The 21,803-nt window shown below is 43.8% G+C and overlaps 1 protein-coding gene across 3 annotated transcripts in view; it reads right to left on the bottom strand.

Annotated features, from left to right (window-relative positions):
- LOC129828739 (SMC5-SMC6 complex localization factor protein 2-like) overlaps window positions 1–21,803 on the bottom strand; it is a 33,100-nt gene that overhangs the window by 4,491 nt on the left and 6,806 nt on the right. For 2 of the 3 annotated variants that reach the window (XM_055889910.1, XM_055889908.1), the window contains exons 2-13: window positions 19,597–20,090; window positions 19,013–19,318; window positions 18,222–18,279; window positions 17,583–17,739; window positions 15,710–17,255; window positions 15,283–15,362; window positions 12,625–12,735; window positions 10,584–10,751; window positions 10,313–10,415; window positions 9,789–10,018; window positions 9,442–9,706; window positions 2,837–3,160 (exon numbers count right to left, since the gene is read on the bottom strand). In XM_055889910.1, the coding sequence (XP_055745885.1) occupies window positions 2,837–3,160; window positions 9,442–9,706; window positions 9,789–10,018; window positions 10,313–10,415; window positions 10,584–10,751; window positions 12,625–12,735; window positions 15,283–15,362; window positions 15,710–17,255; window positions 17,583–17,739; window positions 18,222–18,279; window positions 19,013–19,318; window positions 19,597–20,016 (3,768 nt within the window). In that variant the 5' untranslated portion in view covers window positions 20,017–20,090. The remainder of the gene's footprint in view (window positions 1–2,836; window positions 3,161–9,441; window positions 9,707–9,788; window positions 10,019–10,312; window positions 10,416–10,583; window positions 10,752–12,624; window positions 12,736–15,282; window positions 15,363–15,709; window positions 17,256–17,582; window positions 17,740–18,221; window positions 18,280–19,012; window positions 19,319–19,596; window positions 20,091–21,803) is intronic. The other variant, XM_055889909.1, reaches the window with a different exon arrangement.

Below are 21,803 nucleotides of genomic sequence, written 5' to 3' on the forward strand. Positions count from 1 at the left end.
ATCCTGCAGCGTACGCAAGGTCCCCCTGCTCAAGCCAGCACATGTCCAGGCCCGTATGAAGTTTGCCAATGACCATCTGGATGATCCAGAGGAGGAATGGGAGAAGGTCATGTGGTCTGATGAGACAAAAATAGAGCTTTTTGGTCTAAACTCCACTCGCCGTGTTTAGAGGAAGAACAAGGATGAGTACAACCCCAAGAACACCATCCCAACCGTGAAGCATGGAGGTGGAAACATCATTCTTTTGGGATGCTTTTCTGCAAAGTGGACAGGACGACTGCACCGTATTGAGGGGAGGATGGATGGGGCCATGTATCGCGAGATCTTGGCCAACAACCTCCTTCCCTCAGTAAGAGCATTGAAGATGGGTTGTGGCTGGGTCTTCCAGCATGACAACGACCCCAAACACACAGCCAGGGCAACTAAGGAGTGGCTCCGTAAGAAGCATCTCAAGGTCCTGGAGTGGCCTAGCCAGTTTCCAGACCTGAACCCAATAGAAAATCTTTGGAGGGAGCTGAAAGTCCGTATTGCCCAGCGACATCCCCGAAATCTGAATGATCTGGAGAAGGTCTGTATGGAGGAGTGGGCCAAAATCCCTGCTGCAGTGTGTGCAAACCTGGTCAAGAACTACAGGAAACGTATGATCTCTGTAATTGCAAACAATGGTTTCTGTACCAAATATTAAGTTCTGCTTTTCTGATGTATCAAATACTTATGTCATGCAATAAAATGCAAATTATTTACTTAAAAATCAGTGTGATTTTCTGGATTTTTGTTTTAGATTCCGTCCCTCACAGTTGAAGTGTACTGATGATAAAAATTACAGACCTCTACATGCTTTGTAAGTAGGAAAACCTGCAAAATCGGCAGTGTATCAAATACTTGTTCTCCAACTGTGTGTATATATATATATATATATATATATATATATACACACACACATATATATATATATATACCTACATGCATACACACACAGTTGAAGTTGGAAGTTCACATACAGCTTAGCCAAATACATTTAAACTCAGTATTTCACAATTCCTGACATTTAATCCTAGTAAAAATTACTTGTCTTAGGTTAGTTAGGATCACCACTTTATTTTTAAGAAAGTGAAATGTCAGAATAATAGTAGAGAGAATGATTTATTTCAGCTTTTATTTCTTTCATCACATTCCCAGTGGGTCAGAAGTTTACATACACTCAATTAGTATTTGGTAGCATTGCCTTTAAATTGTTGAACTTGGGTCAAATGTTTTGGGTAGCCTCCCACAAGCTTCCTACAACAAGTTGGGTGAATTTGGCCCACTCCTCCTGACAGAGCTGGTGTAACTGAGTCAGGATTGTAGACCTCCTTGCTCGCACACGCTTTTTCAGTTCTGCCCACAAATTTTCCATAGGATTGAGGTCAGGGCTTTGTGATGGCCACTCCAATGCCTTGACTTGGCTGTCCTTAAGCCATTTTGCCACAAGTTTGGAAGTATGTTTGGGGTCATTGTCCGTCTGGAAGACCCATTTGCAACCAAGCGTTAACTTCCTGACTGATGTCTTGAGATGTTGCTTCAATATATACACATCATTTTCCTACCTCATGATGCCATCTATTTTGTGAAGTGCACCAGTCCCTCCTACAGCAAAGCACCCCCACAACATGATGCTGCCACCCACATGCTTCATGGTTGGGATGGTGTTCTTCGGCTTGCAAGCCTCCCCCTTTTTCCTCCAAACATAACGATGGTCATTATGGCCAAACAGTTATATTTTTGTTACATCAGACCAGAGGACATTTCTCCAAAAAGTACGATCTTTGTCCCCATGTGCAGTTGCAAACCGTAGTCTGGCTTTTTTATGGTGGCTTTGGAGCAGTGGCTTCTTCCTTGCTGAGCGGCCTTTCAGGCTATGTCGATATAGGACTTGTTTTACTGTGGATATAGATACTTTGTACCGGTTTCCTCCAGCATCTTCACAAGGTCCTTTGCTGTTGTTCTGGGATTGATTTGCACTTTCCGCACCAAAGTACGTTCATCTCTAGGAGACAGTAGGCGTCTCCTTCCTGAGCGGTATGACGGCTGCGTGGTCCCATGGTGTTTATACTTGCGTACTATTGTTTGTAGAGATGAACGTGGTACCTTCAGACGTTTTGAAATTGCTCCCAAGGATGAACCAGACGTGTGGAGATCTACAATTTTTTCGCCTGAGGTCTTGGCTGATTTCTTTTGATTTTCCCATGTTGTCAAGCAAAGAGGCAATGAGTTTGAAGGTAGGCCTTGAAATACATCCACAGGTACACCTCCAATTGACTCAAATGATGTCAATTAGCCTATCAGAAGCTTCTAAAGCCATGACATAATTTTCTGGAATTTTCCAAGCTGTTTAAAGGCACAATCAACTTAGTGTATGTAAACTTCTGACCCACTGGAATTGTGATACAGTGAATTATAAGTGAAATAATCTGTCTGTAAACAATTGTTGGAAAATTACTTGTGTCATGCACAAAGTAGATGGCCTAACCGACTTGCCAAAACTAAATTTGTGGAGTGGTTGAAAAACGAGTTTTAATGACTCTGACCTAAGTGTATGTAAACTTCCGACCTTAACTGTATATACACTTCCCTTGAAACCACTGTCGGTTGTGTGACCTAATGAACACAACCCTAGTTCTCCTGATTTAACCGGACAACAGGTGTAGTCACTTGGAACCAGACGCAAGCAAACAAACCTATGCTGGGCGGGACTAGCTGCTGCTCTTGTCCAATAAGAAACCCATATTTTGTTGCAAAACAAATTCTGTTGCAAAATTACCCATATATACACCCTGGTAAATAACCCTTTGTTGACCTGCTGGTCCAGGGAGGCACAGTCCTCCTCTTCCTCCCGCTCTCTGTGTGGGTGGTGACTCCTCCTGTAGCAGGAGGTGGCCAGCCCCCGGAGAAGTGAGGAGGGCCGCATTTGGGAGAGGTAGGGACGCAGGTCTGACAGCTGGAACTCTGTGTTGGAGGGAATGTAAGTGCATCTGTTGTTCAGCAGCTTGGAGATGGCCAACACACTGAGGTGTCTCCTGAGTTGCTTGCCGCGCATGCTGTCTGGCAGGAGCTCAACCAGCCAGCGCAGGTTGTGGTGGTCCTCAGTCAGGGCAATCAGCGACATGCAGATCCTGGGCAGCTACAGGACAGGAGATAGATCAACATCAACAATGAGACAGGAGAAACAGACACACAACACAGTGAGATGAGTTTACCTAGCAAAGGAAAGAAAAAAAGTTCAAACTATCAAAAGAAAGAAATGGTGACAAGCATTCATTCATCTCCAGCACCATACCAGTGTCTACATACAGTGAGCTCCAAAAGTATTGGGACAGTAGTTAGGTTTCCATCCAATTTGTGAGAGATTTTCATGGGAATATAAAAAAATAAAAATCTGCATAGAATAACATGCTCATTTTCCACCAGAGATGCGTTTCCATCAAACTAACCTTCTGCGGAATAAAGGCTGTGCGCGATGACGTAGTGCACATAAAAATAACTTTTGCAGTTAAATTACAAGTTACATGGGTTTCCATAGGGCCTCCCGAGTGGCGCAGCTGTCTAAGGCACTGCATCGCAGTGTTTCCTCCGACTGATTGGTGGAGCTGGTTTCCGGGATAAGCGAGCAGTGTGTCCAGAAGCAGTGCGGCTTAGCAGGGTCGTGTTTCGGAGGACACATGGCTCTCGAGCTTCGCCTCTCCCGAGTCCGTACGGGAGTTGCAGCAATGGGACTGTAAATACCAATTGGATCCCACGAAATTGAGAAAAAAGGGGGGTAAAAAGTAACATTTTATTTTTTATATAAAATAAACCAACGAGTTTCCATTGCATTTTCAACTTTACTGATGGTTTTGTAACAAAATTGTTGCGTATATTGCAAATGTGCCCACTCTAGTCTTGGCACATGCACATTAACCAACATCTCGCAGATACAGTGCAGGTAGGCTACCTACATTATGAGATTATTATGGACAAGAGTGATATTTTTTGTATTTGTCAAACGGCAGCCAAGCATTGATGATCATGTCACCACAATAAGAACCTCGATATTCATTGGAAAAGAGCATCAAGCTCATCACCTTGCACTTTCACCTCCTAACTTAGTTCATCTGTAGCCTAATAAACAGCATGGTTTACAGATTGGTAGTGGGAGGACCACACAACATCGCGTGACTCCAAGTTTACTTAAATATGATGGTTATATTAGTATTTGCTCATAAAGGCGTTTCCACTGCCATTTCTCACAATTTATTTTAGACACAAAAAGATCCCACCATGTCGAACAAACAAATTGTCTGTTGGTATTTATAAAATTGTACCGGCATTTCATGTTGTTTCCATCAGCCCGGTCGTGATGGACTTTTTTCATGCGTCATGTAATTCATCCGCATGAAATGGTTGGATGGAAGCCTGGTTAGTGACACATTTTTGGGGTTTTGGCTCTGGTCTACAGCACTTTGGATTTGAATTGATACAAAATTACAGAGGCACAAACATCACACCCTCTAAGAAATGCTAATCTCTCCTGTTCTTGTAATGGTGAGAGGTTAGCATGTCTTGGGGGGATGATATATAATGCTAACCTCTCCTGTTCTTGTAATGGTGAGAGGTTAGCATGTCTTGGGGGTATGATATATAATGCTAACTTCTCCTGTTCTTGTAATGGTGAGAGGTTAGCATGTCTTGGGGGGATGATATATAATGCTAACCTCTCCTGTTCTTGTAATGGTGAGAGGTTAGCATGTCTTGGGGGTATGATATAAAATGCTAACCTCTCCTGTTCTTGTAATGGTGAGAGGTTAGCATGTCTTGGGGGTATGATATATAATGCTAACTTCTCCTGTTCTTGTAATAGTGAGAGGTTAGCATGTCTTGGGGGGATGATATATAATGCTAACCTCTCCTGTTCTTGTAATGGTGAGAGGTTAGCATGTCTTGGGGGTATGATATAAAATGCTAACCTCTCCTGTTCTTGTAATGGTGAAAGGTTAGCATGTCTCCGTAATCATGGTAGCATCCACATTAATGTAGAAGTGTTTAGAAACATATTCTATTCTTATTTAGAATAAAAGTTACCCAAAATGTCACAATACATTATTTACCATTCATTTCTAATGGACACAAAATAATTTCAAACACAAACAAAACAAACAGCAAATGTATCCAACAAGTTTGTAGAGTCAAGTGTAACGGATGTGAAATGGCTAGCTAGTTAGCGGGTACGCGCTAGTAGCATTTCAATCAGTTACGTCACTTGCTCTGAGACATTAAGTAGGGTTGCCCCTTGCTCTGCAAGGGCCGCGGCCTTTGTGGAGCGATGGGTAACGCTGCTTCGTGGGCGACCGTTGTTGATGTGTGCAGAAGTTCCCTGGTTCGCGCCCGTGTCGGGGCGAGGGGACGACGTAAATTTAATCTGTTACACAAGCTTGATGTAAATCATTGTGTGCTATGAATATGGGACCAAATATTACACTTTTGACTACTTTAATACACAAGTGAATTTGAGTTTCCCCTTTAAAGGCCTTTTAAACCTGCCTTGTTCTTGACCCCTGGCTAAAACAGGCCCTGGGCTTATCTCAAATTAACACAAGCATTTGTTAACCCTGTGCTAAGGACTCATACGTGTATTCCATAGACCTGGGCTAACGTACAAACAACACGCGACAAATACATCCCATCCCCGACATGAATCCAACGTTACGTTCTATCTAGAGTCCTGCTCTGCCCGCAACGTTCAGGCCCTACTCTGTCCCGATTGCTTCTGCCAAATTTAAGGCGCGGCTCGGCCCTGCCCTAACCCGAAATCAGAAATACAGTAACTTCCTCTTATCTATAGGTGCTTTTCTCGGTCTGTCCCCGGCTCCCTGCGCTGTGCTTGTGAGTATCCATAGCAACGGCTCCGCATGACAAGACGTGAGAGCTGTTAGTTGGTGTTAGCTAGCTACCTTTCGTCACTCGAAACTTGGACAAAACACTATTACTTTGTGTGAAATAACCTCTTCCTGTCGACTCGGACAGGTAAACAAGAGAGTGGCAGGCGTCATGAGTAGTGGTGCAACAGATCACAAAACTCACGGTTCGGATCACGGGTTTGAGTCACAGATCAGATCATCAGATCAGCAAAAAACAAGAGACAAATAACTTTGCTTTACATTTATTACTTAAAGAACACTTAAAGACAGGAACTTTTCAATGTTTCAATAAAATATTCAATTGTTAAATTAAAGCGCAATATGAGGCGTGACACCTTCCTTTGAACAATAGTGAATGAAAAAATAGCCTTTGTCGACATAAAAAAAAAGTTTAAAAGAAAGCAAAGAAAATCAGACCTGAGATTATATCCTCATCTTTTTGAAAAATAATTTGAAGTTGTCTACATTGTCTGGGGAGAGGGTAGACCTCTTTGCAGTCACTATGTCCCCTGGCGTGGAGAACACCAGGCACAGCCAGGTAGCGTCTTGCCATCATGGCAATGTGAGGGTATTTACACTCATTGCTTTTCCACCATGTCAGTGGATCACCATCCACTGGAACGCCGCGTGCTGCCTTGTAGGATGCCACCTCCTCTTCGATGGTGTTGGCAAACATCTTGCCTGTGACCTTGCTCTTAAAGATCGCCCCGAAAAGCTCCTTCATGGCCAAATTATTTTGTGGAGGAGATGCCTCCGAGTCTGCTCCTGTCAGCTCTGTGGCTTGACCCGGCAGAAAAAAAGGACTTGATCTATTAAACTAACAAATCATTTATTTTCATAGAACTATAATTGTGGCAATAACATTTAATAAAAGCCTTTATTATTCCAAATCAAAAATGGATGATTCTAATAGCAATAGCATAGACTAACAGACGGCACTATATTTATTATTTAAGTAATTCACTCTTTGTTTTATCTTTTCAGTGGCCACAATGTCAGTGGTGACATCACTGTGTCCTCCGGTGTAGGGCTAAATTGATCACATGTGCAAAGAAAGCCATCTGTGGCCCCAGTCCAGGCTCCATCACTGCATTTACTTGGTTCTTGGCATTATCTGTGGTGGTTGGGATATTGCTATTGGGCCTCTAGCTTCCACTCTGCTACTGCTCCCAGCAGTATCTGTGCCAGATTTGTGCCTCTAATAGAGGGGGCGTGTCTGTAGCACCGGACTTCACATCTCCCACTCCTCTGGTCTAGTGAGCAGTCACAGTCACGTAGCTTTCCGTTACCCTGGAGGTGTGGTGATGGCAACAGAGGATGCTTTGGATAATTCATCGACAATTTTGACATTTTCCTGTTCATAAAGATCTGGCACCATCTTCATACTGGAGTGGGTGCGCCAGGGGATTTCCTAGCGTGGCTCAAGCACGTCCACCATATTTTTAAACCCTTTGTTTTCCACAACAGAGTATGGCCTCATGTCTGCAGAGATAAACATCCCAATAGATTTGGTGATGACTAGCTCAGTCTGATGCTACAGCAAAGGGCTGCTTAAATGTCACGGTGAGAAGTTGTCTCTTGGCTGAGTTGGCTCCTGTCACTGACACACCAGGGTGATGACTCTTTAAGTGTGGCCATGCTCAATCTATTTCCATGAGCATACGGCTTTGTGGCACAATGCCTAGACTAGAGGTCGACCGATTTAAAAAATAAATACAAATCGGCATGACCGATTAATTAGGCCCGATTTCAAGTTTTCATAAGAATCGGTAATCTGCATTTTTGGATGCCGATTATGGCCGATTAGATTGCACTCCACGAGGAGACTGCTTGGCAGGCTGACCACCTGTTACGCGAGTGCAGCAAGGAGCCAAGGTAAGTTGCTAGCTAGCATTAAACAATCAATTTTAACATAACCATTAGTTAACTACACATGGTTGATGATATTACTAGTTTAACTAGCTTGTCCTGCGTTGCAAATAATCAATGCGTGCCTGTTAATTTATCATCGAATCACAGCCTACTTCACCAAACGGGTGATGATTTAACAAGCGCATTCGTGAAAAAAGCTCTGTCGTTGCACCAATGTGTACCTAACCATAAACATCAATGCCTTTCTTAAAATCAATACACAAGTATATTTTTTTTAACCTGTATATTTAGTTAAAAGAAATTCATGTTAGCAGGCAATATTAACTAGGGAAATTGTGTCACTTCTCTTGCGTTCAGTGCATGCAGAGTCAGGGTATATGCAGCAGTTTGGGCCGCCTGGCTCGTTGCAAACTGTGTGAAGACCATTTCTTCCAAAAAAAGACCGTAATTCATTTGCCAGAATTTTACATAATTATGACATAATGTTGAAGGTTGTGCAATGTAACGGCAGTATTTAGACTTATGGATGTGGTTCCGTATTTCACTGAAAGAATAAGCGTTTTGTTGTACTTTTTCTATCTTCTCCAACACTGTTTTTGCATTATTTAAACTAAATTGTTTTTATTTATGTATTATATTAAGTTAAAATATAAGTGTTCATTCAGTATTGTTGTAATTGTCATTATTACAAATATATAAAATCGTCCGATTAATCGGTATCGGCGTTGAAAAATCATAAAAATCGGTCGACCTCTAGCCTACACACCGTAATGGTGTTGTCCACCACCCTTCTTCCGTCATATTTGACAGGGAAGCCTAAGTGCTCCCATAAATGAGACTTAAATGAAGCGGGAAGTTTTTCCAGTTCTTCAGCTCCTCCGCCAGCCGTGGCTGTCACTGCTCTTTTTTTCTTCTTTGCTTTTTGCAATGCGAACATCCAGGATTGATTCGTTGGGATTCAACATGCCCTGTTCACGTGAACAGTAAACACAACTGCTTTTAAAAAATAATTAAAATCAACCTCCAGGCTTCAGAGTAAAACACAACACGCATCTGTCTTGTCTTTATCTTCTCACTGCAACTCTGCATCGAAATTTAGCCAATTAATACTTTAAAAAGTAACAGCAGCAGTTAAACTGTATTTCACACAATGATGGTTAAACTCTGCAATTGATCTGCGGTTCACATGCGTGCTGAGCCGTGGGGGGTGATCCGTACGGATCACGGATCAACTACGGTCCGTTACACCACTAGTCATGAGCATATGTAGATTAAGTGAAAGTGCAGATTTTGTGATTGAACCTAGAAAATTCTCGACCCTGTTTCAAAATGGCTATTTTGGCACTGTGTTTAAAAAAAGTCAGTGCTAACCCTGCTCCGGAGCAGGGCCAGCGAGCCCGGGGCTAAGGATAGTGTTAGTCCACTTTACAATGTGCAAGCGTGAACACTCCCTTAGCCCTGGGCTTATTTAGACAGCAAATAATTGGATGGGGAAACAAGCAGGTAGGAGATGAAGTTATTAATGCTGAGGCGGGGTTGAACCCACAACCATTGGGGTTGCACATGTACACGTGTTACTACGGCACCACGCAGAAGCCACAGAAGAAGAAAGAAATACAACAGTTGACTGACTGACCATGATGTCCAAGTCCCTTATGCTGTTGACCAGGTTGTGCAGTAGGGAGCGGAGGTGCTCAGTGGGCTGGAGGGCGAGCTGCGTATCCAGGCCCACTCTGCTCACCACCGTCAGGAGTAACAGCAGGTCTCGGTCACTGTAGACCCGCGGGCACAACGACGTACAATGACACATGTACTTGATGACATTGTCAAAGTTGTGTTCAGGGAAAGTTCTGAGCTCCTTCTTGCTGGACAGGCTCTCTGTGCTGATCTGGAGGCCCTCTCTACACACACACAGGTAGTTATTATCTGTCTATCAGAAAAATTGTATGAACAAAGTAGTTATTGACACACACACAGACTTACATCAGGTCTCCCTCAGTGAAGGGGGGTTGTAGGTTCTCCAGGGGGAAAAGGGTGACGAAGGGAACCCCCATGTTCATGAAGACCAGGGTCATGTCTCCAATACTGGGCACCCACACCTCAAACCTCTCACTCTTATTCAGCACCATGTGTTCAGCAGCGGAGCAGGCAATATCTCCAAGGGCCTGTAGTACCTGATGACAGGTCAGCCTGTCTGAGTGGACTGACATCATCTACAGGAGGGAGGGAAGGAGAGAGAAAGACAGAGGCTGACTTTTTGTCTGTCTTTAATGAGCCAACCTCATTTGATTAAAAACACTTTAGTACCCCCCCGTTAGTCCTCCCCCTATGTTAGTCCCCCCCCCACAAAAAAAGAGTTGAGTACCACCAAACCACCAGAGGGAGAGAACAACAGAAGATACATCAGTACATTGATCAATTAAAATTAAGCAATTATACAAACAAACAAATAAATCAATTTGATTAGTCTAGCGCAGGGACAGGTAAAAGGGGGTGTAGAGTAGTACCTGGAAGAGCCAGCGGGTCACCTGGGGAGGACAGGGGGAGGAGCAGTAGGCTCTCTGGAACAGCTGGGAACTGACCTGGGTCCTGAACTGGTCTGGAGAGGACCTGAGAGACACAGAGGAAACGAGAGAGAGAGAGAGAGAGAGAGAGAGAGGGGAAAAACACACACCAGAGAGATGAGAGAGAGAAAGAGAGGGGAAAAACAACAGAGATGGTGTGATGGGGCAAGAGAGGAGAGGACTGAACATTTCCTCTGTCACACACACATCTTACCAGAGGATTGTTTTCTGTGTGGTGTCACACGGGGTGACGTTACAGCGTCTCAGCTGCAGTGTGTGTTGGCTGAAGAGACGGCCAAAGTTGTCCAGGCTGAACACCGCTTCCCCGGGGTGCAGGTCCTGGATGGCACTAGACAACACCGAGAAACGCTGCAGGAAATCCCTGGGGTTGACAAGAGATACACACATGGAAGTGTGGGATTGTGGTTATTAGTCCTCCTCGCGTGTGTGTGTGTATGTAGTTACCTCTGCTCCTAGGATTAACTGGAAATGGGGTACCTAGACACTTCAACCGAAAATGTCCGCTGCATTTATCTGCCTTGATCGACGTCATCGCCGCCCGTAGAGCGGTTGTTTTTAAGTGCCTTGCTCACAGACAGAATAGCAGATTTTCCCACATTGCCCGGCTCAGGGATTCAAACCAGCGACCTTTCGCTGTTAACCTCTAGGCTACCTGCACTCTGTTTTTTGTACGCTCCACTTTTGTGTTTATATGGATGTACAGTACCAGTCTAAAGTACTGGGTTGACTTTATTTTTACTGTTTTCTACGTTGTAGAATAATAGTGAAGACATCAAAACTATGAAATAACACATATGGAATCATGTAGTAACCAAAAAAAAGTGTTAAACAAATCAAAATATATTTTATATCTAAGATTCTTTAAAGTAGCCACCCTTTGCCTTGACAGCGTCGCACACTCTTGGCATTCTCTCAACCAGCTTCATGAGGTAGTCACCTGGAATGCATTTTAATGAACAGGTGTGCCTTGTTAAAAGTTAATTTGTGGAATTTCTTAACTTGTTAATGCGTTTGAGCCAAATCAGTGTGACAAGATAGGGCTATCTTCTGTATACCACCCCTATTTGATAAAAGATCAAGTCCATATTATGGCAAGAAAAGCTCAAATAAGCAAAGAGAAACGACAGTCCATCATTACTTTAAGAAAATGTCAAGAACTTCAAGTGAAATCGCAAAAACCACCAAGCGCAATGATGAAACTGGCTCTCATGAGGACCGCCACAGGAAAGGAAGACCCCGAGTTACCTCTGCTGCAGAGGATAAGTTCATTAGAGTTAACAGCCTCAGATTGCTGCCCAAATAAATGCTTCACAGAGGTCAAGTAACAGACACATCTCAACATCAACTGTTCAGAGGAGACTGTGTGAATCAGGCCTTCATGGTCGGATTGCTGCAAAGGAAACACTACTAAAGAACACCAATAAGAAGAACAGACTTGCTTGGGCAAAGAAACATGAGCAATGGACATTAGACTGGGGGAAATCTGTCCTTTGGTCATATGAGTCCAAATTTGAGATTTTTGGTTCCAACCGCCGTGTCTTTGTGAGACGCAGAGTAGGTGAACGGATGACCTCCGCATGTGTGGTTCCGACCGTGAAGCATGGAGAAGGAGGTGGGATGGGGCTTTGCTGGTGGCAGCAAATTCAAGGCACACTTAACCAGCATGGCTACCACAGCATTCTGCAGCGAAATGCCATCCCATCTGGTTTGTGCTTAGTGGGACTATCATTTGTTTTTCAACAGTGCAATGACCCAAAACACACCTCTAGGCTGTGTATAAGGGGTATTTGACCAAGAAGGAGAGTGATAGAGTGCTGCATCAGATGACCTGGCCTCCACAATCACCCAACCTCAACCCAATTGAGATGGTTTGGGATGAGTTGGACTGCAGAGTGAAGAAAAAGCAGCTAACAAGTGCTCATCATATGTGGAAACTCATTCAAGACTGTTGGAAAAGCCTTCCAGGTGAAGCTGGTTGAGAGAATGCCAAGAGTGTGCAAAGCTGTCATCAATGCAAAGGGTGGCTACTTTGAAGAATCTCAAATATATTTTGATTTGTTTAACACTTTTTTGGTTACTACATGATTCCATATGTGTTATTTCATAGTTTTGATGTATTTACTATTATTCTACAATGTAGAGAATAGTAAAATAAAGAATAACCCTTGAATGAGTAGGTGTGTCCAAACTTTTGACTGGTACTGTATGTTTTAAGTGTATGTGTGTGCAATTACTTTTGCTGCTGTGGGATAGCCTCCTCAATGTTCTCCTCCTCCTCTTCCTCAGCCAATCTCAGCAGTTTCTCCTTACAGGAGAGATGCAGCTTGGCTTCCATCTCCTTAGACCTGGGGAGAATAACCACGACATAGCACACATTGTTATGACATAGAGCTCTTGTTTAATTCTAAAAGTCTAAGCCGTTGGGGAGTTCTAAGCTGACATATGGAATTGTTTTAAGATGGTCATACCATGGATCATTTAGCTATTTGATTAAGAATTTTTAGGTAACTAACAAAATATATATATTTGATAAACACATTTATAAAATGGGAAAAAAGACAGTCAAAAACGAAATCATGAGAAACAAGGTTTTGAAGTGTTCGCTCTATATCTAGAGACATAAGAAAGCTCAGGAAATATATATATTCTTTACACATATTTAACCCCTTTTGGGTAGGCACAAATCTACCTTCATCCTTCCATTCCTTTTTAAAAACGGTACAGGTTACCTTCAGACGACACTTGTGGGGGTCATAGAGCAAAACGGCAAACACCATCGTGTTTGTGAAAGTTTCCCCTTTCCATAGTAACATAGTTTTACGTCAAACAGTTCAGACGCTCCAGACATTATCGTGAGAAGACCGATTTGTGGGATGTCACATGGTTTGACAAACACCGCTCTAGCTCTGTCACCTTTCACCGCAGAAGTGCGACATAGGCAGATGCGGTGAATTGAGATGCATCCAAGGCAAAAAAACAGAGCTCTCCAGTTTAGCAGAGCTCTCCAGTTTAGCAGAGCTCTCCAATTTAGCAGAGCTCTCCAATTTAGCAGAGCTCTCCAATTTAGCAGAGCTCTCCAGTTTAGCAGAGCTCTCCAGTTTAGCAGAGCTCTCCAGTTTAGCAGAGCTCTCCAGTTTAGCAGAGCTCTCCAGTTTAGCAGAGCTCTCCAGTTTAGCAGAGCTCTCTATCTAAAGTGACTGATTTTGATGGAGATTGTGTTTATTATGTTACTTAGATTGATGTAACATAATAAACACAGGTCGACTAGGGGGTTAAGCAATGCACAGACCTCTCCATCACCTTAGACCTGGGGGAATAACCACGACAGTGTTGTGACATAGTACTCATACAATATGATATACAACTCTTGTTTAAGCAATGCAGAGACCTCTCCATCACCTTAGACCTGGGGGAATAACCACGACAGTGTTGTGACATAGTACTCATACAATATGATATACAACTCTTGTTTAAGCAATGCAGAGACCTCTCCATCACCTTAGACCTGGGGGAATAACCACGACAGTGTTGTGACATAGTACTCATACAATATGATATACAACTCTTGTTTAAGCAATGCAGAGACCTCTCCATCACCTTAGACCTGGGGGAATAACCACGACAGTGTTGTGACATAGTACTCATACAATATGATATACAACTCTTGTTTAAGCAATGCAGAGACCTCTCCATCACCTTAGACCTGGGGGAATAACAACAACTACAGAACAAAGTCACGTTTCACAGCAATGCGTCATCTCACAACAACGATGATACTGATGATACTATTGTTGTGCCTCGTCTCACAAAAGCTTCACAGAACTTGCAAACTTATTTTTATACTGTTCAACATACCTTGTGTCAATTGAAGATTATCCCTAATACTGACAAAACTAATTGTGTTTTCTAAAGCAAGAAATAGATCTCTGAACATTTCACCTATTACGTCAGGGCAATGAGATTGAGACTGTAACCTCATAAATATCTTGGAAATTTAATTGATGATGGCCTCATTTAAATTGCATATTCAACAACTTACACAAAAATTGAAGCTAAAGTTGGGATTTATTTTAGGAATAATGCTCGTTTTTCTTTTGAAGCCAGAAGGAGGCTAGTATCAGCTCCATGTATGCCTTTACTAGACTATGGGGATATTTTATATATGAATGCTTCCGCTCAGTGTTTGAGATCAATTGACACCCGATACCAAGGCGCATTGAGATTTATTTTAAACTGCAAAACCATTACGCACCACTACACTCTATATACCAGGGTTGGCTGGCCTTCTCTAGTCACTCGTAGGCTCAGTCACTGGTATACTTTTATTTACAAAGCCATTTTGGGTTTACTACCATTTTATTTGGGCATTTTTATTGTTCATAAGTGTGGTGGGTACTCTCTTCGTTCGCAGGACTTTATCCTGCTAACTGTTCCAAATGTCCAAACTAAATTTGGTAAAAGGGCTTTTATGTACTCTGCGCCATCGGCTTGGAACGCCTTACAAAATACTTTTAACCTGGAAGAACTTGTCCTGATTGGTGTTTTTAAATCACTGATGAAGCACTTTGAGACTGATTCCCTGACCTGTATTTTTTTAAATTTATTTGCTGTTTTATGATTTTGTTATACTCTTGTGAATTCTATGGTTTTTACTAGATTACTTGTAGTTTTTCATGTTGTCTGTCTGTGATTGTGTAATGACTTGGTGCTGCCTATCTTGGCCAGGACGCTGTTGAAAAATAGATTTCAAATCTCAATGAGCCCTTCCTGGTTAAAAAAAATATATATACAAAATGGTACATTGTCATTTTAAAGCAATGCAGTGATTTCTCTATCTAAAAGACCCACATGGAGAAAATAGCACTATAATGTCACTTATGATAAAGCAAAACCTTTGAATGCCCTCCTTTTCCTTCAGCATCTCATCCAGGTTGTTCCTGTAACTGGTGTGTTTCGCTTTAGATGAAGAAGCCTGCCAGAGAAAACACCACATCAACGTTATCAACCCATTTAGAGGTAATACTAGTGTAAAACACTGTACCAAACACTGTAGCATTGTTAGAGACGACTTGTAATTTGTAGTACACTGTTTTATGGCACTTCAATTAGTACTTTGAACTTTTCTAACCTTTTACAATAAGTTACAACTAACTAAACCATATAAATGCCATTATAGAAAGTAGCTCCTTACAGACTGGTTATAGTGGCTATACTGGACCGCATTTAGGCCTACATCAAAACTGGAAAATTACAATAAGTGAATAAAACATTTTTGACCACGACCCATAGGGACACAGCCCGAAGAAAGTTGCATCTTACTGGTTGGCTGTGGTGTGGGAGTCCAACGGGGATACTGGGTACAGGGATGGTTCCTTTTTCTGGGGTGTCTGGGGGCCGGGCGGTACGGTCCAGGATCTGCTGCATGGACGGCAGCTGGTCTTCGTCACTGCTGCTGCTGTTCTGGGATAGCGCCAACTCTAGCCCCAGGCTCAGGTCGAGGCCTAGGCTCAACTCCACATCCAGAGGGTCCTCCTCCAGACTCTTACGGGAATTGTTCGTCTTGCTTCTTTGTTCTCCTTCCTCAAGGAACGATAAAATCTTATGGACCTTCTGGTCTCCTTCCTTCCTCTCGTCACCCTCCTTTCCTTGTCCATGTCGGTCCAGGGTTGAGGGACTGGTTTTGAGGTCTGCTGTCTCCAAGCTAAATGACTTGTCCTTACATGAGGATGAAGACTTTGCAGAGGCTGAGAGGGGGATAGTTTTCAGAACGCAGGACTCTGTCTTGAGGTAGGCATTCTCATTCATAGGTGACACCAACTCTGCTGAAGCAATACTAGAAGATCTTGTTTTCAGTCCTGAGGTGACATCCTTAGGGGACGAGGGCTTCCCTGAGGAAGATACAGTGCTGGTGATGGCTCTGTACAAGCCGCTCTCTAGTTTAGTCAAGTCATTCCTGCTCAACTCCAGCCTTACAAAGGAGGAGTAGATTTTGGGGTCCAGGAGTAGCTTACAGGGGTCCATTGCAGTGTCCGTACAGGAAGAGATCTTGGGACATGGGATTCGCTGTGAGCGGGATCTTGGGGGGATTTCTCTAGGGCTTGTTACATAGGGGGACCCCGGTCCCATACTAGCATCACTGACAGTAGCCAACACAACAGACAGAGGAACCTTGTTGTGTACAGAGGGCGACCTGTCTCCTCTCTGGGGACTGGGGGAAAAGGTAATCGCTACTCTAGACAGGCTAGAGGTTATGGGGTCAGGGGTGAAAAGGTCATTCAGGTCATCCGGCAAGGCAGACGTTCTCCGTGGGCGAGAGACGTGTCGCTTCTTTTCCAATGCGTGATGGCGCCGAGAACTAGGGCAGCTCGAGTCCGAGCTCTGAGATTTTGAGTCGGGTTTGGGGGTTCTCCCGTCGGGGCGAACTGTCGGTTCTCTTCCTCCACTCTCTCGCTCTCTGGTCTCTTTAGCTCTACTGCATTCTCCTCTACTATGGATTGTGACTGGCAGGTTGGCTGGGTTACCAGATTGGCTGTAGCGGTTGCCTGTTTGAGGACATCTACCACTGTAAAAAGATTGAGTGTTGCCAGATTGGTGATTCATTCTCCTGTATCCAGCTTGAGGGTTGCCGTTCTCCCTCACACTATTGCAGCATGGCGTCTTTCCATGGCCGGTGCAGTGCTTCCTCGCAGGTTTGGGTGTGGAGAGTAGATAGGTAGGGACAGTCCTCCTGTCTCTCGCCATCCCTTCCTCTGTCTTCTTAGGGGTGAGACTCTCCTTCAACCTTAGAGTAGGACTTGAGCTCAGATTGTTCTTCATGAAGACTTTCTTCAGGTAGGATGGGTTGGGGCTGGTGGACATCTTAGAACTAGGAGTAAGGGGTCAAATTAAATCAAATGTATTCATAACAGACCACTTAGCCATCACAAACCAGGCTTTACAGAGATCACAACCAGTAACATTTCTGGCTTTTCAATTGATGATATTATATTCATTGATTCTTGTAGAAGGCCTTATGAGCTTAGTTAGCACAATTATCTAAACGATCATAAGTCAAAATATAAGGTTAGCTCCCTCCATCGTCCATCTTTCTGTAGTCATTTCCAGCTACTACACGTCATACAAAGTTAGCCCTAATAGTAATTGCTGAAGGGGACAAATAAAGTTGCATTGAATTAAATGTTCACCCCCTCACCTGGCTGTTCCATCTGGTGGGTGCCAGGTACTGATAGGGCCTGGGATATAGTCCTCTGGACGAAGTCTCTTATTAGCCATGTCCTCTCCTCTTCCTCCATTTCTCTCCTCCAAGTCTGGGTGTCTGAGTCTCTTCAGAGACAGGGATCTGGTGCCTCCTGGTGGGAAACATCATAATCAACATTCACAGTAAATAGAATATTTCATATAAAGTTCAACAAGTAATATACTAGAGAACGAGTATGTGGGTTTTTACAAGGCCCCTCAACAGATGACAAAATATTACATGAATTGTGAAGTCAATTGTGATAACCCCTTTTTCAAGCCCTTTAGCACACATAACAGAGAGGCCCACTAGATAACTAGATAAAAGTGCACTTCATGCAAAGTTAGCCTGAATTTGCATAGTATACTACTCCAAACAAATCATTAGTCAAATGGCAGAAGGGGCATCAGAAACTACTATACATGTCTGCATCAGTATTGTTACTGTACAAAAAGAACAACATTGAAACTTATCATTTGGAGATGGTTAACCTATTGATGTGTTCATAGAATCATTTTACAAAGGTTCAGGATTCTAAAATAGATCTATGATGGGCTTGTTATTTACATAAGAGTTAGTAGGTCTAATTTGTACCTGGAGTGAACCGCTTGTTAGAGGGAGTGGTTCCTCTGTGGTCCAGGGAACCATGACTCTGTGGAAAGACCGGAAACAGAAGAGAACCAAATATCAACATCATTGAATTGTCATTATTGACGTGCCTGTGTGCGGTGAGAGTGAGACAGTTTAGATTCTATGTGTTCATGTGTTCGTATCTGCTGAGGACACAGAGCAGGGACTTGCTTCCATTCAGCCACAAGAGCATTATTGAGGTCGGGCACTGATATTGGGTGATTAAGCCTGGCTCGTAGTCGGCGTTCCAATTCATCTCAAAGGTGTTCAATGGGATTTAGGTCAGGGCTCTGTGCAGGCCAGTCAAGTTATTCCACACCGATCTCGACAAACCATTTCTGTATGGACCTCGCTTTGTGCACGGGGGCATTGTCATGCTGACACAGGAAAGGGCCTTCCCCTAACTGTTACCACAAAGTTGGAAGCACAGAATCATCTAGAATGTCATTGTACGCTGTAGCGTTAAGAAACCCATTTCATGAAGCTCCTGAAGAACAGTTCTTGTACTGACATTTCTTCCAGAGGCAGAACTCGGGAGTGAGTGTTGCAACCAGTGCCCGACCTCACTAATGCCCTTGTGGCTGAATGGAAGCAAGTCCCAGCAGCAATGTTCCAACATCTAGTGGAAAGCCTTCCCAGAAGAGTGGAGGCTGTTATAGCTGCAAAGGGGGGACAAACACAATATTAACGCACATGATTTTGGAATAAGATGTTCAACGAGCAGGTGTCCACATACATTTGGTCATGTAGTGTACCTGCTGTGGATTGACAGGGATGCACGTGGTGGGTGACAGTGGACCACCAAGATTCATCGTACTCTCCTTCCCGTCTCCTCCTTCTTTGTACTGGCGGATAGACTGGAGAGACTGCGAGAGCTTCTGGGAGAAGTGGTGCCTGCGCCCTGGTGGCCTACTCCCCGGGCTCTGGAGGTCCACGTAAGGGGAAGGTAGCGGCTGGCTGCTCTGCCCCGGTCTGGAGGTAACGGTTGGGGGCACAGAGAGCCTGCGGAGCTGGGCAACAGGGAACGGCGGTCTAGAGCTCCCAACATCACTGGATCCAACCTATAAGTGTGTTGGATAGACATGAGGTAAAGCTGCCGTGAGATTGTTATGCCAATGGAAAGTAGATAGATACAGCAAATTAAGTATGTAGGGATCATGGTAGGGGTCAACTCCATTTCAATTCAGAAAGTAAACCAAATTCCAATTTTCCCCACTGAAAAGCATTGAAGAGAGTTGGAATGGGAATTACAGTATAATTCCTGAATTGATTGGAATTGACCCCAACCCTAATATGGATGTGATCAGAGAAAAGAGAACAAACTCAAAAGAAACTCTACCTTGAGTTTCTTGTTCATGTCTTCCCTCAGCACCGCTCCATAGTCCCTCCTTCTGCTGGGCGCACTGACTCTGCATGGGGGAAGGGAGGAGGGCGACAGTGGGTTGTCCTTTCCCATACCACCCCTAGTGTTAAAGGTCTTTCCCCTATAGGGGTTAGGGGTCACAGGGCTGTGGGAATGCTGGATTTCCCTGATTAGGGTGTTTGTAAAGTTGGCCGGGCCATCCTTTGCTTCACCCCCACCTCCAACCCCGGAGGCTCGGTGGTGTACCCCTGGCAGGTGGGGAGGGTGAGGAGGGAGGCCAGGAGCGGGCTTCGCCCTGAGTTTGACCAGTTCGGGGCTGGTCAAGGGTAGCACCCGTTTGGGCAGGGGGTAAGTGTTGGGGTTGGACAGGTGTCCGGGGGGCTGAGAGGGTTTCATCTCGGTCTCCAGGAGGGAGGAGAGGGCCGGTGAGGGTTTAGGACAAGGAGACCTCAGAGGGATGACGTCTTTGACTGCAAACATAGGTGGAAAAGGGATACAGGTGTGAGCACACAGACCAACAGAGATATAATCCAGCACCATATGGAGGAACCATCACCTCCCATTTCACAACAAGCTTGCACAAAGGGAGAATCCACACTGTATTAATGCAGGTTAACAGTCCCAAAGCATTATTAGAGTTGCCACAATACCAGGATGGCGATACTACGATAGCAGATTTTCCACGGCAAAAAAGAAAATACGAATAAGACTGAACTCTATAGCCCTATAAAAAACCTACTTTAATGTTAAATTGTGGGTGCTACAGCTTGCAGAATAAACAAATGTGACTCTAGATTGTCAGCTTGATGGTGAGAGATTTTGGCTTGCCTACGGTCTGCGGACCGACTAAGGTCCACTGTCATCCAGAAGGCTGTGTCCATGAAATCGCTCCTTCATACGGTTATGGCCAACTACTCCAATTTTGACACCATCGTCACTCACGTAGGTTTTTAACAACCTTCGTTTTCGGCGATCTGAGGAAGGACTACATTTTTTTTTTAAAGCCCTCGCTGGCACAGGGAAGAGAATAATTATCTCTGGCCCCCTCCCGTGCTTCAGAAGGGCTTCTGGACGTTTCAGTCGACTCTTTGCCCTAAACGAGTACCTGAAGAAACTTTGCAACGACAGGAATGTCTCTTTTTGTGACAACTTTGATTTGCTGTGGGAACAACCAAGACTTTTTAAAGGAGACGGGATTCACCCTAACTGCAGGGGTTCCAGGATTATTTCCAGCAACATGGCAAACTGTTTTAGAGACTGACGGGGTCTGGCAGTGCTCCAGTTCTCCCTGTCAGAATAAGCAACAGAGGACTTAGAAAGCATATCAACTCCTGTAGAAATGACACTATGGTTATTGTGAGTAACCTCATTTATGTTCCTTTAACTCCACCTTCTGTCATCTACCATTCTGATAGATTGGAGACTGACAAAAAACGTGGTTGTAACATTAATAGGTTTGGTTACCTCTAGGCAGATGCCCCAGGGGCAGTGGCTCACACTCATTGAAAGTCACTTTTAAATGTTCAAACAATCACTAGTAAAACCTCATTACTGACTGCAAAGTTGATTGCATGTTTCTCACTGAAACATGGCTGTCTTCAGACTGTAGTGCTGCTCTTATTGAAGCCCCCCCAGGCTAAAGCTTTTCATACTCTATCAGAAAAGGGAAAAAGGGTGGGGGGGGGACAGACACTATTTCTACTAATGCTCTCAGCTGTAAGGACATTTCATTTGGATACTTTGGGTCTTTTCAGCATCATGCTATACTGTTTAAATGTCATTGTCAACATGAATATAAAATCTCCCAACACAAAGAGAATTTATGAATCTTTTGAGCTCTATGGACTTTATCCACCATGTTACTGGGCCCACCCATAAGCACAGCCATTCTCTGGACCTGGTTATTACCAAGAGGCTTTCTACTGACATATCCTCTATTGTTGATGTTGCTTTATCTGATCACCACTGTGTGTTCATTACTACCTTGTTGCCCATAGCACATGGTAATAGTGAACACATCATTAAACACTATCCTACCTTTGAAGTTGCTACAGATTTTATTGAGTGTATGAACAATAAATACTCCATCACCTATTCTGCCTTCCTCTTGTGAGGATTCAGTTGATAACTTTAATAACAAATGAAGGGTAACCATTGATGCCATAGCTCCAGTAAAGTTGACA

This window comes from Salvelinus fontinalis, chromosome 30, assembly GCF_029448725.1.
Source record: "Salvelinus fontinalis isolate EN_2023a chromosome 30, ASM2944872v1, whole genome shotgun sequence".
In the NCBI taxonomy this organism is placed as follows: Eukaryota; Metazoa; Chordata; class Actinopteri; order Salmoniformes; family Salmonidae; genus Salvelinus; species Salvelinus fontinalis.